Genomic DNA, 19,151 nt, shown 5'->3' on the forward strand with positions numbered 1-19,151 from the left:
AGAGAGAGAGAGAGAGAGAGAGGTGGAAACTGAGCTGCACCTCCTAACCTAACCTGACCACTCACCATTGAAATGTTCTTTCCGCTCTTTTCCCACTTGTAACGTTTTCTACATGTCCAGCTGGAAGGGAACTCAATACAAATGCTAGTCTGTCCAGTGGGCCTACCCCAGTAGAGTCAGAGTGACCTCTTTAACCGACTCTACACGCTAAACATCCTGTTACATACTCAGTTATACCCTAGTCATTTCCCTTCATACTCTAAAACACCATAGGAAACACTCAGTCCTGTACACATGATTTAAATAGTACACAAACAACTCCAACTCTCCATAAGGAGTTAGGTGGGTATATAAGGAGTAGGAATTCAGATCCTTTCAGGCATGCCTCTCTGCAATCCTCTAACAGGCCTGGTGTGTGTTTAGTCCGTATGTTTATACTAACACACACACACAAAATGGGCCTCGTGTTAACTGTGTCTAAAAAGTGTCCCGCCCTGCATCTGGCCTGTGCTTGGGGTAGGGGAGAAGAGAGAGGGGTAGAGAGGGGGAAGGGGAGGGGAAAAGAGAGGAGAGAGAAGGAGAGAGGGGGAGACAAGTTGGAAGAGAGGTGAGGGGGGAGGAGAGAGGAGTGAAGGTTATAGAAGAGAGGTGAGGTGAGAGAGGAGAAAGGACTGCTGGCTACGTCACACCGAATCACTAACCAACAGACAACAATTTACAATTTACACTGACCCTCACGTCTCCGAGCAACAGAACAGCCGCCCCTAGCGATTGTCACACAGGAAACTCTGGACCCTTACCAGGACGACCACCGACAGACACACCCCTATCCATCATGTTTGTCCCTTGTCATCATGTGTTGTGTGACAGTTATGGTTTGGTGAGATAATGATTGTGATAGTGATTATGGTGAGAAAACTGTTGGGTGTTGACTAGCTTCAGAAGAGGAGGAGGAAGGAAGAGAGGAATGGATCTCTGGCAGTCTTCTATGGTGTTGGAGGTCTCTAGGGAGAGGTTAGACTCTGTGGAGGCTTACTGGACCACAACCCTCTCCCTCTCTGTCATTACCTTGGCTATTCAGGGACATAAATGCCGAAGGGGGCTGGGGCGTCGGGGTTGTGGTGGTGTGTGAGGCCTAGTCGTGCAGGGGGATGTGGGTCATTGGGTTGGGCTCCCTCTGGTCCAGAGGTGCTACTGGTGCCCCTGATGGGAGAGAATGCCTCTTTGTCTCAGGCCTGGCACGGTGGGAGCTGGGGTGGGGGATCTGGAGTGTGGGTGAGGTAATGAGGTGTTGTTAGGGGTGTTTGGGGGAGGGGCTGTCATCTAACTCTCTGACTCTCCAGCAGGTAGACGGATGGTTTCTGCGCACACGCACGCACGCACGCACGCACGCACACACACACACGCGACAGAGTAGGGCCTACGGGGCTACTGTTGGATTACAGGCAACATCCGCACCGAGCTAAAGGCTAAAGCTGTCGCTTTCAAGGAGCACAACACTAATACGGACGGTTATAAGAAATCCCGCTATGCCCTCAGACTAACCATCAAACAAGCAAAGCGCCAAAACAGGACTAAGATTGAATCCTACTACACCGGCTCTGACGCTGGACTACAAGGAAACCCAGCCGCGAGCTGCCCAATGACGCGAGCCTACCAGACGAGCTAAATGCCTTTTATGCTCGCTTCGAGGCAAGCAACACTGAAGCATGCATGAGAGCACCAGCTGTTTCGGATGACTGTGTGATCGCGCCCTCCGTAGCTGATGTGAGCAAGACCTTTTAAATAGGTCAACATTCACAGGGCCGCGGGGCCAGACAGATTACCAGGACGTATACTCAGAGCACGTGCGGACCAACTGGCAAGTGACTTCACTGACATTTTCAACCTGTAATACCTACATATTTCAAGCAGACCACCATAGTCCCTACACAAGAAATTGAAGGTAACCTGCCTAAATGACTACCGCCCTGTAGCAATCACGTCGGTAGCCATAAAGTGCTTTGAAAGGCTGGTCATGAATCACATCAACTCCATCATCCAAGAAGCCCTAGACACACTCAAATACCGTCCCAACAGATCCACAGATGACGCAATCTCAATTGCACTCCACATTGCCATTTCCCACCTGGACAAAAGGAACACCTATGTGAGAATGCTGTTCTTTGACTACAGCTTAGCATTCAAAACCATAGTGCCCACAAAGATCATCACTAAGCTAAGTACCCTGGGTCTAAACACCTCCCTATGCAACTGGATCCTAGACTTCCTGACGGGCCGCCCCCAAGTGGTAACAGTAGTCAACAACACATCTGCCACGCTGATCCTCAACACTGGGGCCCCTCAGGGGTGTGTGCTTAGTCCCTCCTGTACTCCCTGTTCACCAACAACTGCATGGCCAGGCACGACTCCAACACCATCATTAAGTTTGCTGACGACACAACAGTGGTAGGCCGGATCACCGACAATGATGAGACAGCCTATAGGGAGGAGGTCAGAGAACTGATAGTGTGGTGTCAGGACAACCTCCCTCAATGTGAGCAAGACGAAGGAGCTGATTGTGGACTACAGGAAAAGGAGGGCCGAACAGGCCCCATTAGCATCGACGGGGCTGTAGTGCAGCGGGTCGAGAGTTTCAAGTTCCTTGGCGTCCACATCTCCAACAAACTATCATGGTCCAAACACACAGAGACAGTCGTGAAGAGGGCACGACAACACCTTTTCCCCCTCAGGAGACTGAAAATATTTGACATGGGTCCCCAGATCCTCAAAATGTTCTACAGCTGCACCATCGAGAGCATCCTGACCGGTTGCATCACCACCTGGTATGGCAACTGCTCGGCAAGGCGCTACAGAGGGTAGTGCGTACGGCCCAGTACATCACTAGGACCAAGCCTCTTGCCATCCAGGAGCTATATAATAGGCGGTGTCAGAGGAAGGCCCAAAAAATTGTCAAAGACTCGTCATCCAAGTCATAGACTGTTCTCTTTGCTACTGCACAGCAAGCATTACCCGGAGCGCCAAGTCTAGGTCCAAAAGGCTCATTAACAGCTTCAACCCCCCAGGCCATAAGACTGCTGAACAATTAATAAAATGGCCACCCGGATTATTTACATTGACCCCCTCCTCTTTGATTTTACACTGCTGCTACACGCTGTTTATTATCTATGCATAGTCACTTTACCCCTACCTAAACAGCAAAAAAAGAAACATCCCCTCACTGTCAACTGCTTTTATTTCAGCAAACTTAACATGTGTAAATATTTGTATGAACATAACAAGATTCAACAACTGAGACATAAAATGAACAAGTTCCACAGACATGTGACTAACAGAAATGGAATAATGTGTCCCTGAACAAAGGGGGGGACAAAATCAAAAGTAACAGTCAGTATCTGGTGTGGCCACCAGCTGCATTAAGTACTGCAGTGCATCTCCTCCTCATGGACTGCCTCATATTTGCCAGTTCTTGCTGTGAGATGTTACCCCACTCTTCCACCAAGGCACCTGCAAGTTCCCGGACATTTCTGGGGGGAATGGCCCTAGCCTTTACCCTCCGATACAACAGGTCCCAGACTTGCTCAATGGGATTGAGATCCGGGCTCTTCGCTGGCCATGGCAGAACACTGACATTCCTGACTTGCAGGAAGTAACGCACAGAACGAGCAGTATGGCTGGTGGCATTGTCTTGCTGGAGGGTCATGTCAGGATGAGCCTGCAGTAAGGGTACCACATGAGGGAGGAGGATGTCTTCCCTGTAACGACAGCGTTGAGATTGCCTGCAATGACAACAAGCTCAGTCCGATGATGCTGTGACACACCGCCCCAGACCATGACGGACCCTCCACCTCCAAATCGATCCCGCTCCAGAGTACAGGCCTCGGTATAACGCTCATTCCTTCGACGATAAACGTGAAACCGACCATCACCCCTGGTGAGACAAAACCGCGACTCGTCAGTGAAGAGCACTTTTTGCCAGTCCTGTCTGGTCCAGCGACGGTGGGTTTGTGCCCATAGGCGACATTGTTGCTGGTGATGTCTGGTGGGGACCTTCCTTACAACAGGCCTACAAGCCCTCAGTCCAGCCTCTCTCAGCCTATTGCGGACAGTCTGAGCACTGATGGAGGGATTGTGCGTTCCTGGTGTAACTCGTGCAGTTGTTGTTGCCATCCTGTACCTGTCCCTCGGGTGTGATGTTCGGATGTACCGATCCTGTGCAGGTGTTGTTACACGTGGTCTGCCACTGTGAGGACAATCAGCTGTCTGTCCTATCTCCCTGTAGCGCTGTCTTAGGCGTCTCACAGTACGGACATTGCAATTTATTGCCCTGGCCACATCTGCAGTCCTCATGCCTCCTTGCAGCATGCCTAAAGCACATTCACCCAGATGAGCAGGGACCCTGGGCATCTTTCTTTTGGTGTTTTTCAGTCAGTAGAAAGGCCTCTTTAGTGTCCTAAGTTTTCATAACTGTGACCTTAATTGCCTACCTTCTGTAAGCTGTTAGTGTCTTAACGACCGTTCCCACAGGTGCATGTTCATTAATTGTTTATGGTTCATTGAACAAGCATGGTAAACAGTGTTTAAACCCCTTACAATGAAGATCTGTGAAGTTATTTGGATTTTTATGAATTATCTTTGAAAGACGGGGTCCTGAAAAAGGGACGTTTCTTTTTTTGCTGAGTTTGTATGTACAAATGACCTCAACTAACCTGTAACCCTGTACATTGACTCAGTACCGGTACCCCCTGTATATAGCCTCGTTACTGTTATTTTACTTTTTATTTTATTTAGTAAATATTTTCTTAACTCTATTTCTTGAACTGCATTGTTGGTTAAGGGCTTGTAAGTCAGCATTTCACGGTAAGGTCTACACCTGTTGTATTCGGTGTATGTGACAAATACAATTTTGATTTGATTGAAGTCGAGAGGGATGAGAAGGGTTTGAAAGAATTTCTGTGGTGTTCTGTAATTGCTGACCCCCCGGGGCATAAATATGTGTGTGTTTGTGTGTGTTTAGTGTGCTTAGGCAAAGAGAGGAAGTGGGTTAAGCATGGGGGAAGGGAAGAGGCAGAATTGATGACCCAATACCTTCCCCTGAAAAACCAGATGTGCACCGAAAGAGAGAGGAAGAAATGACTCTCTCTCACACACCCACACATAAACCATGCCTGTGTGTGTGTGCTTTGTGGTGTGTGTGTGGTGTGTATGTGTATAAGGCTGTACCTTGCCCTGGCCTCTTCCTTGTGAACGGACTCACTGATAATGACACACACACACACACACACACACACACACACACACACACACACACACCACACACACACACACACACACACAAATTCATGGCACATGTGCGTTTGCCTTGGATGCCTTCCATGTACAACCTAGTCATGTAGCATTAGTCATTGCGTCATAGCCAGCGCGTCCCTCCTAACTCTAACCCCTAAGACTGATGGCTCAGATAGGAGGCAGGACAGAGTGTCTTCAACAGATGATCAACTCAAAACAACTATGATAAAGACTGAGGTCCTGTTCTGACTGTTGTGGTTGGCTGATATTATTCCCGGCAGGAATGAACACACTCCGGGCCTGGAGCTCCAGCTGTGTCTGGGGGTTATCACGGGCTGACGGCAGGACAGAGACCCAGAAACAGGGCTCAGACTGGGGGTTATCACGGGCTGACAGCAGGACAGAGACCCAGAGGCCCAGAAACAGGTCTCAGACTGGGGGTTATCACGGGCTGACGGCAGGACAGAGGCCCAGAAACAGGGCTCAGACTGGGGGTTATCACGGGCTGACGGCAGGACAGAGACCCAGAAACAGGGCTCAGACTGGGGGTTATCACAGGCTGACGGCAGGACAGAGACCCAGAAACAGGGCTCAGACTGGGGGTTATCACGGGCTGACGGCAGGACAGAGACCCAGAAACAGGGCTCAGACTGGGGGTTATCACAGGCTGACGGCAGGACAGAGACCCAGAAACAGGGCTCAGACTGGGGGTTATCACGGTCTGACGGCAGGACAGAGGCCCAGAAACAGGGCTCAGACTGGGGGTTTGGTGGGGTTTCAGACTGGGGGTTTGGTGGGGTTTCAGACTGGGGGTTTGGTGGGGTTTCAGACTGGGGGTTATCACGGGCTGACGGCAGGACAGAGGCCCAGAAACAGGGCTCAGACTGGGAGTTTGGTGGGGTTTCAGACTGGGGGGGCTGGGACTGAAGGGACCAACTGAAGCCAGGGTTGTGTTTCTGTCCTTTGGAACAATGCAATGCTACGATCCAATCCCATGGTCATGCTCCACAGAAAAATGTTTTCTTTGAATTTTTTAAACGGAACACTGAATCTCATGCAGTACTCTTCATTTTCAAAAATCGTGACCATTCATTTCAACCAAACACGACCGCTATGTGACCCAGTTATCCCCCTCTGGGCAGGGTGAAGGGTCAGCGGTCAGAATGACCGATGAGACACACTGATTGGATAGGATTAGGTGGAGGACGGGTTTGTCTGTAATTCCAGGATACTACTACCAGTGGGTATGACGTTAAACCGGTGTGATGTGTTGACTCTCCAAACACGGTGTGTTTCAGAAGATAATCACTCGAAGCAGTCGTGTGAACTGAGACGGGGAAACTACTGCATGACAAAGGACATGGCTAAATGACATTACTAAAGGGTACATTGACACCACAGGCGACTGGTGCTACCTTAATTGAAATGCTGGAATGGAATTCATGGAACGGCATCAAACACACTCCATTCCTTCATTTATTATGATCCGTCCTCCTCTCACCGCCTCCTGTGACACCCTATTGCCCATATAGTGCACTACTTTGAAAAGCAATTCACTTTATGGGAATGTGTGTATCCTACGTGGTTGGGGAGGGCTGTTGGATCTGAAAAAGAAGACTTAAAAACGAGCAAAATAAATGTGGATGAAGGTAGTAAAATGTCATTTGTTGTTGATGAATTTCAGATCCTCTTAACGACTGATCGTTGAGCTCATGAGTTGAACATCCCTGGTGTCAGAGTTCAGACAGTGACTCAAAGTGTTATCAGACACACACACCCTTGGCAGTCAGACTAAGCAGCGGGATCTGAAATGGAAAGAGGGAGAGAGCGAGGGAGGGAAGAAGGGAGAGAGAGAGAGAGAGCGAGAGGCAGAGAGACAAGAGGCTGGAAGATGACTAGTGTCTGGAAAACTCCCTCTCTTTTTCTCTTCCCGCCTCCCATGGTTTCCTACCAAGGCAACTTAATTGAGTCCAGAACTCACACACCCCGCTTCAGTGACATTTCACTTTTTCCAGGCCTGCTCTGACACAGTGACCGGGCATGCAGTCACTCTGCCCCACTGACGTCCTTCAACTGTTGATCAAGCGTTCTCTCCGTGCGAGTGTAGTAGGTTTGGTTCCATTGAGTCACAGTCCCCTTCAACATAAAGGGCGTCCAGTGAAAGGCTTGCAAGCCTGCCGAGGGAAACAACTTGTTCAACCATTGCATTTATTAAGTTGTTCTGAAAGCACTCAATACATGTCTCTCTGGTTGACATCGTCTAATAGGAAAATGATGTCAATGTAAAAAATGCAGGGAGAGAGAGGCATCAGAGAGGTGAAGGAGCTGTGTTTAGACTATGGGGCAGGAGCAGGCATGTCCACCTTGACTGTCCCTTCCCCCACCCTGCCTCGAGGGAAGAGAGGAGGAAAAGGAGGAAGGATAGAGGAAGCAGGGTTTAGGGTTAAAAAAGGGAGCGGGTGAGAGAGACGGAAGGGACAGAGGATATGGAGTTAAAACTTGTGAACAGCCCAGGAAATGGGTTCCAGGTGAAGAAAAAAAAACAACTATTAAAACACAAAGTACTAAGCCCTGACAAAATGTCTGCCTCTATCCTAAACAGCTTCGTCAGTGAATGTAGGGCTACACAGCTATCAGTGGTAAGATGACACAGAGAGCAGGGAAATATGAGAACAGAGAGTCACTGGATCGTGTTGTAGAACTCTGATTACCTGGCCAAACTATGTCCTTACTAGGCTACTGTAGATTTGGCTCCTCTCCCCGTTTAGGGCTGGGACACCATGCCCTACTCTAAAGAGAAACATAGCCAACACCCGGTACACACACACACACACACACACACACACACACACACACACACACACACACACACACACACACACACACACACACACACACACACACACACACACACACACAGTCTTGTACAGCTAACCTTGTGGGGACATACAATTCAGTCCCATTCAAAATCCTATTTTCTCTAACCCCTAACCCTAAACCTAACCCTAATCCTAACCCGTACTCTTACCCTAACCCTAACCTTAACCCAAAAACCTAAACTTTATCCTAACCCTAAACCTAGCTCCTAACCTTAATATTTAACTTAATTCTAACCCTAACCTTAACCCCAAACCGCCTAGAAATAGCATTTGACCTTGTGGGGACAAACAAAATGTCCCCAGCTGGTCAACTTTTTGTTCGTTTACTATTCTTGTAGGGACTTCTGGTCCCCACAAGAATAGTTAAACACGTCCACACACACACACACACACACACACACACACACACACACACACACACACACACACACACACACACAACCAGTTAACAGCTAGCCAGGGCCTCTAGCGAGGACAAGAAAGGGAGAGTGTAAATGTAGCTGTGCTGTAGAGCGTGGAAGCTTGCTGCTGTGGGTTAGGAGTAATGACCCCTCTCACACACACTAATTACAACCCTACAGTAACTATGAATGTCCGGCTTCAGAACAGAAGAAAAGCTAAATGGAGTGTGGAGGAAGACTTCACAGCGGAAGGGGTTGGAGACACTCTGGTCAAAAGTAGTGCACTAGAAAAGGGTGCCATTTCCAAAGCAGACATGGTTAAAGAGCAGCTGTTGCCATGGTTACCTGACAGGAAGTTGAGTATGGTACAGGTACCTTCCAGTATCAAAGATGGTTTCTCTTCAATGAGGATTTATGTTGTCTGAGGAACAGGCACGCAACACCAGGAAGTAGAAGACCCCTCATTATCTTTCCAATCTGTTATTGTTTGAGTACTGCAAATATTTCCTTTTGTCTTAAGAACCAGAATATCCAGTACAGCACCTCACCCTTGAGCTTATTTAAGTGATAATGCCCGAGAAGCCAGTGTTTGGAGGACATATTGGCACGGGTGTTGTTAGGCCCGAGATGAAGTGGAACCTTGTCAATATATCCTCCAAACACCGGCTTTATCACTTTTATACAACGGGTTACCGACATATTCAAATAATGATTTACATATTTATATTATAAAGGTTATTTTGATTAATTTATTCATACTTTTTCATCCTTCCACAGGATATAGTCCCGACACAAATCTAAGGTTGCTACCCAAGCCGGCTGGTCGTTCGTTCTATTGGTTCAGTTACCAGAGACGCGACCCGGTCGTTCAGTCTTTTTGTTCTGTATCTATGGACGCGACCCAGTCATTCAGTCTTTATGTTCTGTATCTGTGGACGAGACCCAGTCGTTCAGTCTTTATGTTCTGTATCTATGGACGAGACCCAGTCGTTCGTTCTAAATGTTCCATTGCCATACTGGCTGGCAACGTTCTTATCCCTTGCTTGCTAGCTAGCCAACTACGGCAAATTTACAGTCACATCAAACAGTGCAGACAGAATAACAGTAGCTGCATTTGTTAAGCAGTTTTTCTAGTGACCTTTATTCGGATACATCCATAACAATGAGCTAATGAGGTACGATTTCGCCTGGCATAGAACATGTGCTCTCTCGTTAGGACACGGTTCAGAGGAGCTAGCCAACAACACAGCTAACACAATAACTTAAAACTAAAGCTGGAAAGACTGAAAACTAGCTGCACTTCATTTCGTTTGACCTTTTTTCTATTGATAGTTCTTTGTATTTACAGTACCAATCAAATGTTTGGACAAACCTACTCATTCCAGGGTTTTTCTTAATTTTTTACTATTTTCTACATTGTAGAATAATAGTGGACATCACAACTATGAAATAACACATTTGGAATCATGTAGTAACAAAATAAAAGTGTTTAAAAGATTAAAATCTATTTTTTTATTTGAGATTCTTCAAAGTAGCCACCCTTCGCCTTGATGATAGCTTTTCACACTCTTGGCATTCTCTCAACCAGCTTCATGAGGTAGTCACCTGGAATGCATTTCAATGAACAGGTGTGCCTTGTTAGAAATTTATTTGTGGAATTTATTTTCTTCTTAATGCGTTTGAAATAAAGAAAAACCCCGGAATGAGTAGGTGTGTCCAATCTTTTGATTGGTACTGTATATCTATAAAAATTAAGCTGATTCATGATTTCGACTGGCTGCGAAAAGTTGCCTTCCTGTCCGTCTCATCCCGACACGTTCATTACGATGGGACATCTGGAAATCGAATTTGAATATTGAAACAATGGCGAAAATGTCGGAGACAGAACGCAAGGTTTATACAAATCTCTGCTGTTGAAAACGAAATGTTAGCCTAAAAGAAATGTGAGATAATGTTTAGATGCTTTTTATAGTGGAGATCAGGTTGATAAATTGCCTGGCTGGGCTGATGAGACAATGGATTGCGCAGTCAGATGGAACAGAGTAAATAGGCATTTTAACGTCATAGATGTAGCCGGTGGTAACTTATGGAATAGACACTAGCTGGAATGCGGTTTTAACCAATCAGCATTCAGGATTAGAACCACCTGTTGTATAATACAGAAAAGCAACACGACATGATAGATAATGGATCTAAATATCTGCTGGAGAGAAATATGATTTGTTCCTGATGATCAAAGCACCTACATGCCTGGGAGGAATGACTGACAGTAATGACTGACAGTGACATGCAGTGGGAGGGAAGAAAGAGCTGTGGAATGACAGAAACACACCTACATATAAACGCATGCACAGAGGTAGGGCTGGAACAGGGACAAACAAATACCACTTCAAAGCACATCATCATCACAGACAACTCTGATTGACAGGCTGTCTAATATATGCAAAGGACACGGTACTTAACACACTCCCTTTCATATGAATGTTTCACACACACCAAATCAGTGCACGTCCTCTCCCACGGAAATGATCCTCTCCTGAAATGAAGGAGTTGATATTGAATAGGGTTAGGGCAGTGAGTGAATGTGGCCTTGTATGTGAGTGTGTACTTGGATTCACGTGTGCCGTGTGTCCCAGACTGTGACCCTCCCTCCCAGCAGACATCACACAGACGGCCCTTTAAGCCTGGTGTGGGGGGGAAGAGAGAGAGAGCGAGAGAGCGAGAGCGAGAGAGCGAGAGCGAGAGAGAGAGAGAGAGAGGGTCTGTTATGACGGGCCACACAGGATCAGGCTGCCCTGCCCCAGTGGAGAACAGGCATCACTTTGTACACACACACACAGCATGAGAGAGTCCGCTCTGTTTGACTAGTGTGTGCTTGCGTGAGTATGCGCCCTGTCCTTCATAGGCCCAACCGGCATATACAGTACTGAGAGAGAAAGAAAAAGGGCTCTATTAAAGTAAGACTGCCAACCGTATCCTCCACCTACCCCGTCCTAATACACCTCTGAGCTGATTGATGTACTGCACTGTATTATTATTTGACACTGCTGGTCATCTATGAACATTTGAGCATCTTGCCCATGTTCTGTTATAATCTCCACCCGGCACAGCCAGAAGAGGACTGGCCACCCCTCAATGCCTGATTCCTCTGTAGGTTTCTTCCTAGGTTTTGGCCTTTCTAGGGAGTTATTCCTAGCCACCGTGCTTCTAACCTGCATTGCTTGCTGTTTGGGGTTTTAGGCTGGGTTTCTGTACAGCACTTTGAGATATCAGCTGGTGTAATTAGGGATTTAGAAATACATTTGATTTGAAATGTCCTCTGGCGATCAACTTTCTCAGAGAGACAATATTTGCATGACACCACAGGGGAGGTTTCAGTAACCTGGGGTGGGATAACCAAACCTGCATGTCAGGGTGATCCTGCTGCCTCTGGTTTCACTCCACTACACTCAGATCAGTTTAAACCAGTCGTAGCGTTTCCACTGAACACTCCGAGACATAATGGTTTATGAATATGTCCACATGTTAATACACTACACGAAACATATCTATAAAAGTATTGTTACTATTCAGACACATAGGAGGTACAATCTGTCCTTTCAGGCCTATCTCTGCATCCTGGCCTCTCCTGTAGCTCTGACACGTTCTAAATATGGACAGGACAAACACAGCGGCATGCCTGGCGGGTGGCAGACGTGTTGGTTTTGGGTAAACAGACGTTCTCCTGTGGGGCGGCCGGTGGCTTCAGATTTAGGAATCGTAGACCAGGGACTTCCTGTCATCCGATTGCCTGGACAGGGTGAGCTGAACTAGCAGAACTGTTAATGGGCTTTCACTAGCTAGATCACTGCCATGACCTCACTGACTCAGTAGCGATAGGCTCGTTCACCAAAGACGCCTTCTCTGTTCTCGTCAGTAGCTCTAACAGTACAGTCTGCGTGCTATCTAGAACCTAAAAAGGTTCTTCGGCGGTCCCCATAGGAGAACCCTTTGAAGAACCCTTTTTGGTTCCAGGTAGAAGCCTTCTGGTTCCAGGATGAAACATTTTGGGTTCTATGTAGAACCCATTCCACAGAGAGTTCTACAATGGAACCAAAAAGGGTTCTCTCACGGGGACACCTGAAGAACCCCTTTGGAACCCTTTTTTCCGAGGAGTGTAGCGACAAAACAATGTTCTCACCAGAGGTCTATCTCCACGGTCTGGACAATGGCTCTGTCGCTAGGCAGATTCACGGACAAGACTCCATAGACAAGACAACTTGAGAATTTCATCATCATCATCAACACACACTGTGCCTTACAAGGCTGCAAAACAGCAATAAATACCCTTTGGTCCGACCCTTACATCGAGAGAAGTGCAAGGCTGACAGCATGATAGTGATAGTGATAGTGGCAGAGAGAGGATGCATAGTTAGCATATTTACTAGTAATAAAGTCATAAAAGTGCAGAATGTAAGTTCCACAGTCGGGCTGGGAAAGAACGGTGAGGGCAACAATCAGAAGTTCACTTCTACTGCTATAATACCACGACGTACGCAGGAAAATACACACACGGAGGGTAATGACAGAGTATTATAAACCCATAGATTTATGACTAGATCCTAGGGAGTTCCTCCTTTGATCGTCACACAAGACTCCTACTTGATTAGTATGTATAGAACGGTTGGTAGGCTGTACGCAAAACATAAATGATGTTGGCACGTAGACAGGAGAAGATGAATCATGTCTGGAAAATGTGTGATAGATACAGAGCAATATTGCAGCTGTCTGATAATAGACGGGCTAAACCGCGGGATTGCCCGAATAAGACAATAACAGGCCCCAGGTGCATGACAACGAACAAAGACGTATTCTAGAGGCTTGCGAAAAACCGGACTGTAGCGCTTCGTAATTACTTGGGCAGAGATAACATTTTCTCTGAGAACTCCTCTGTAAGCAAAAACCACATCAGTGTCTGTCATCATGTCTGAATGAGCTTTTCTGCCTAAGTCCGCCAACTGCCTTTCCTATAAGTTGCCTTTCCTACTGTAAGGTGTCATGCTGTTGTTTTTCTACAGACTGGTCGGCCCTGGGTATGTAAGACAAATACACAATAGAAATAACAGCTGATAGTCAGTCTGAAGGACAGTCTTCCACTATCTCCTAGCAGTCATCTATGAAGAGCGGATGGGGTTTCTCTGAATGGGACGTGAGTGGTGCGGAAATGTCGTTGTGGAGAGGAGATGTGACGACGCCACCTCAAAACGACTAGTTGTGTTATCGTGTTGAGAAACAAGAGTTATGGAGACCTGCATGAGTAGCGAGGAGTGCATTGTACAAACAGAATTAGTCCGGGATTGAGGTGACATATGCGGCCTCCTCGAATGTGGTGCGTTGCCTTTGAAAGGGTGCACTGCAGACAAGGCGTGATTGGATTGAATTCCGGCCTCACTAATCCAAAGAAGTAGAATGACATGAAACGACTCATTTCTATTTCAATGTCAAGCCCAGACGTCTGTTCAACGTCCAGTCTTGATACTGTTGATTCAACGTTGGTTTGTACCCAGCGGGAGGGAGACGCAGAGAGATGTGCCCGTCTCACTGATGGGAGACGGAGATGGGACGGGGGTCTCAGAGTACACACACATACACACCAATCAGTAACAGGGGAGGTGAGAGCTCTGCTCCGCAGCTGAGAACAGTTTGCATTGTTGTGAGAAATGCCATGTCAACAAACCCCGAGGAGAGAAAGTGAGTGTGTGTGAGTAGGATTCAAACCCAAGGAATGGAGAGGGGGGGGGGGGGGGGGGGGGGGGGGCATGGGCGACTTGAACAAAGACACTGCTCTGTTCTCTTGCCATCTGAGAATATCAACCTTTCCTCCGCTCACACACACAGCCTGCTACTCACTCACTCTCTCACACAGAGGTTGTACAGTTTCTTCTCGCATGGCCTGGGATTGACTATTTCCCACAGGCTGTACGGTTCTGCAGGTCTGTGGACAGATAATAACAATGGCTGTGCTGAGGGGCACAACACTGGTGCATGTTATAGTGCAATGTGCATTCTAGAGTTAGAGAACGTTGGAACTGGGAAGGTGTAGATGGCAGAAGGGTTGACTTGGTCCATTACAGAGAAATAAAACCGGCATGGTGTGGATTCACTGACGTTTTAAGATTCCAGCTAGTGTCCCTAATCTAGGGCATTGGAGGAATAAGTAATGTAGTCAGTCGCACCAAATCTAGACAGCGGAGAAAGTCTCAGCCTAGTGGAAGTGTCTGGTTCCCATCCTCTGAGCCAGCTGGATCCATCATTATCTCTGTCACACCAAACCAAATAACTGAACAGTTAGCCCATCGACCTAGCTCACTCGTGGGGTGTCTAAGTAGGACAATAAATTGGCTCATCATAGTTTGCATTGAAAATAGCACTGACTCAATTTAAAATCCTATAAAAAAAATAAAAAAAACGAATGGATGAATTTGACGGATGGCATATTTTCACTACCAGCCCAGCGAAACCTCGAGAACGTTGGTATGGTAATCAATAATAATACAAGTGCTGTTGACAAGTGTGGCAGTGCCATAATGGTTCGTAGTGTTTATAATATGTGCCGATCTGTAACTTACTGTGCTGTATAAGACATGTTCGTTTTCCCCAGGCTCCGACAGCTCGCTGAGATTCCTATCCCAGTGTAAAAAGGACTCAGTACTGTCCAATATTTCCATCCTTGGCGATGCGACCGCTCTGATTCACAATGTGTCGTTAGATGAGGACAGTTCCCTTGGATGATACTTTGCAGCGCAGATAGCAAATACACTCCTTCACCCACTTTGCAGCGATATAACAACCGCAGAATGTTACTTTCTACTCCGTCCACGCAGTTATTTCAACTTCGGTGAAGAAACGTAGTTAAGTTGATGTAGCTACAACGACGTAATACACGCAGTAGTGCTGCCAACTAAAACAGTTGTCTCCGAATTACAATATTAAAAATGTGAAAAATAGAGCAAGAGGAAGGCTGCCCCGTGTTGGGTATTGTTTATTTTCTTGGCACAGAGTTTGTATGGACTTTTTCCTCCTCTTATTCCTTGATGAAGTTTGCTACCCACGGCCAGAGCAGACCAGACAGGCAGGAATGTGGGTGGGGGCAGGGAGAGGAGTAGCGACAACTAATCAGACTAAAACCCTACAGTGTTTGCATTTCATATGCGTAGCTTGTATCAAGATAAACGGCAAAATATACATTCAGCGCAACACCTACAATGTATATGGAGATTGTTCGCATGAACACTGCAATAATTTCGGTCAGAAATTGATAGGGAATTTACAACTGCCACACTGAAAAAAAACCTGCTCCTGTCCATCTGCGTCAGACCAATCAAATGAGTCCTTCTATTCAGACCGTCTGTGATTGAACAGGGTCCGCGACCAATCCAAAAGCTTTGAGCCCGAGTCTTTGATTGACAAGCGAATAAGCCAATTAAATAACATTAACGTACTTTTTGTAACAAATTAGAGATAGACAAGAATTCTTCGTTCTAAACACTGCCTCCCCGGAAATGCAAATCAACCAATCAAGTTAAAGCTTTAAAAAAAAAATAAGCGCTTGAATAGCCAACTTTCTGCTGCAATAACTTCAACCGCAACCCCAGAGTGGTCTGCCAAGGAACAGGTCAAAGACGACATTCTGCTAAGAAACATGAAATGATTCCACTAATGTGTGGATATTGAAATTAAGAGAAAGGCAAAAGTTCTGGAAAAAATTGTGTATTCTACATGATACATACAAGTACATTAAACAACATGAGTACAACATTTGCAAAGCCAGAATGGAGGTGAGAAACTGGTGATTTCAGGAAGGGAAAAAAAACACTTTTTAAAGTGGAATGAAACCGAAAATAAACAAATAGTTACAAGTTTCAAACTATCTTTGAAATAGAACAGAAAGACATGCTTAGAAGAAAACAGGTGGCATAACATTCAATATGAAACTGCCACAATCATAGTTTTGGGTACAGCCTTATGTCAGTCACACATTAACCATTTATTTTTCTCATCTGTGATTTGGCTTCTCTGGGAAAACAGCCGTAAGTCATCACCTTTAAGGCATGATCCTATTCATCCTGCTTTGAACCGCAGTTCCATTAGTTGTACTCCACCAAGAATAGCACAAATGGGCATAAATTAAGATTAGTAACATAAAAATGTTGGTGGCTAAAATACATACGTGTAACCACATGTTAGGTATACCCTGGCGCACTCATAGAGAATGATAGAGTACTTTAATTCTTATAAGCATGTTTTAGCATGGGCAGTGCCATTGAGGACATTTACCATTTTGAAGTAGTCAATTGGATGGTAACCTCCTATGGGTTAAGGAAGGATCACATAATTCCATTCAGGTCATCAGCCAATGAATTATACTCATGAGCAAAAATTCCATAACTGCAGGTGGCAGTAAATCACCAACCATGGGATTATACCTGTTCCAACAACACACTCTAGGTGGCAGTACGAACCCTTTCAGTTTGTTTACCAACTCAGTAGTAGTAGAAGAAGAAAATTGACTACTTCAAAATGGAGATGGCCTCAATGGCGCTGCCAGTGCACTCACCAACGTCATAAATGGGACAGATAGTCCTCTATCATTCTCTAGTCAACAGAGAGGTGTTACACTGTGTTCTGTCCCATTTAGATAGCAGTCACACAGCTCCTTCAACAGTCAGTTAATATATAGACACTAGAGTAGCTACACAGAAAGAGCTCTAGTCTTCCTCCTAGATGAAGAGTGCCATTTCCTTCATTGATCCCGCCCTCGAATGTTGTCGCTTAAGAATACAATGTTGTCTGTAGAAAGGAAAATAATATATATTTTTAATTGTTATTAAAATATAAAATGTTTGTGAATGTGAAATATGCCTGAGTGCGTGTTCCCCTCTCTCACCTGCAATGATGGTGGTAGCCTGGCGTCTGACGTTGTTCTTGTCTACGTACTCCCCGTAATCCAACTTCCCCTCCACCAGAACCCTCGACCTAGAACGGGGGCACACAGAACCAAGGAATGTGTTACTGATATAACGTTTTCTGCAGATTGTTATAAGACCAGTTATCACCTGTGTGTTTACAGCAAAGACACTTCTAAGTAGATAAGACTGAAAAATATTTACTCATCAGGCTCCTAGTCCCCAGACAAAGAGAAACAGTCTGAGAAATTGACAACCCACAGTATACAGGGCAACACAGAGTGAAAAACATACCCTTTCTTGACATACTGGTAGGCCACATCCCTCAGACCAGGCTTGAAGATGGACACACGGTGCCATGTCGTCTTCTGGCTGACATCTCCTGCGGGGGACGTCTCCACGTCCCCGGAGCGCCACATCTCGTTGGTTGCCATGGAGAAGATGGTGACAGGGTTCCGTCCCTCCACCTGTCTCATGACAGGGTCCTGCCCCACGCGGCCCAGCAGCTGGACACGGTTAATCGCTGTGGGGTGGGGGGGGTGCACACATGTCAAAGCCACAGGGGAAGACATTAAGGAGTGCACACATGTCAAAGCTATGGAGGAAGAAAGAGGAGCGGACAGACATCAGCTGGTCTGGATTGTTTGTGATCCATAGAGGAGAAACCTGAGAAAGCTCCCTGACGGTCTATACTTACATCTCTCCAGGATCAGGCTGGTGTCTGTAGACTGGTGTCTAACCAGCTGTCTGAAAACCTGCAGGGAAGAGGCATAAAGACACATTACACTACAATCAGCCAAGGAATCACAGCCACAAAAGTACAGCAGAGTAGCGATTAAGGGGGAACAGCTGGAGTAGGTGTGTTGCACACTTACCTGCGCTGCTCTGTTTCTCAACATCCTCTCTGTTTGCTGGAAGGACTTTGACAGTAAAGTGGACAGACAGACTGTAAGAAAGAGCATCAGATTGACTTCCTCTCAAGATGAGGCTATGAGGATTAGTTAGAGCTTTAATCCTGACTAACAGCCAGCAAGTTACATGGACACAATTGTCTTTCTTCTATTGTCACACCTGTCATATTTGGGTAGCTGTCCCAGTGGGCAACGTTATCTAGATATAGTATCATTATTCAAATACCTATAGTAGCTAGCTAAAATCGAAGATAATAATAACGTTAGCCTACCGACTGCTGCTTGAAATATGTCCAGTGTGGTTAGCTAGCTACATTGTCTCCACAAAGATTAATTGTATCGCATTATAACCATGTGTAAATGGCTTGCTAACGTTTCATTGTAATCTCTACTGATGTTACAGTCATGCTCCGCTAGCTCGCTACATTAGTTGCAATGCGAGTGGATAGACAGATAATAATAAGGCCGAGACATGAACTGCCATAAAAAGTACACTTGTCCTACAAATTTTAGCATGCTTGTTGTTTATCATCATATATATCTAAGGATATACAGCAAGTTCATTAAACTTACATGATGCAGAAACCGAAATCCTCAATACAGGCTGCTTCTAGTCCGTCGCTAACATAGGTCCGTGAATCATTGTAGAAGGCAAAAGACAGTTCCTCTCATACTGGGGGCTGGATCAAATACTTTAAAATTAACAAAATTGAAGTTGATCATGAA

At 46.1% G+C, this 19,151-nt stretch overlaps 2 protein-coding genes across 3 annotated transcripts in view; both read right to left on the bottom strand.

Moving 5' to 3' along the window:
* Window positions 1–15,936, bottom strand: part of LOC129838240 (cyclic AMP-responsive element-binding protein 3-like protein 2) — a 29,075-nt gene extending 13,139 nt beyond the window's left edge. The window contains exon 1 of the mRNA XM_055905049.1: window positions 15,178–15,936. Coding sequence (XP_055761024.1) covers window positions 15,178–15,276 — 99 coding nt within the window. The 5' untranslated portion in view covers window positions 15,277–15,936. The remainder of the gene's footprint in view (window positions 1–15,177) is intronic.
* Window positions 15,937–16,302: 366 nt separating this feature from the next.
* On the bottom strand, window positions 16,303–19,106 carry LOC129838241 (single-stranded DNA-binding protein, mitochondrial-like). Of its 2 annotated transcripts, XM_055905051.1 has the most exons (6): window positions 18,999–19,106; window positions 18,390–18,460; window positions 18,212–18,269; window positions 17,809–18,037; window positions 17,496–17,584; window positions 16,303–17,398 (listed from the first exon to the last, which is right to left on the bottom strand). In XM_055905051.1, exons 2-6 carry the CDS (start codon window positions 18,411–18,413, stop codon window positions 17,352–17,354), a joined length of 447 nt encoding a protein of 148 aa, XP_055761026.1. In that variant the 5' UTR covers window positions 18,414–18,460; window positions 18,999–19,106; the 3' UTR covers window positions 16,303–17,351. The 2 variants fall into 2 exon arrangements, with proteins under 2 accessions (XP_055761026.1, XP_055761025.1); XM_055905050.1 differs by lacking the exons at window positions 18,390–18,460; window positions 18,999–19,106 and having other exon boundaries at window positions 18,212–18,311.
* Between the last annotated feature and the right edge of the window lie 45 nt (window positions 19,107–19,151).

The sequence above is a fragment of the Salvelinus fontinalis genome, chromosome 39 (assembly GCF_029448725.1).
Source record: "Salvelinus fontinalis isolate EN_2023a chromosome 39, ASM2944872v1, whole genome shotgun sequence".
Taxonomy (NCBI): Eukaryota; Metazoa; Chordata; class Actinopteri; order Salmoniformes; family Salmonidae; genus Salvelinus; species Salvelinus fontinalis.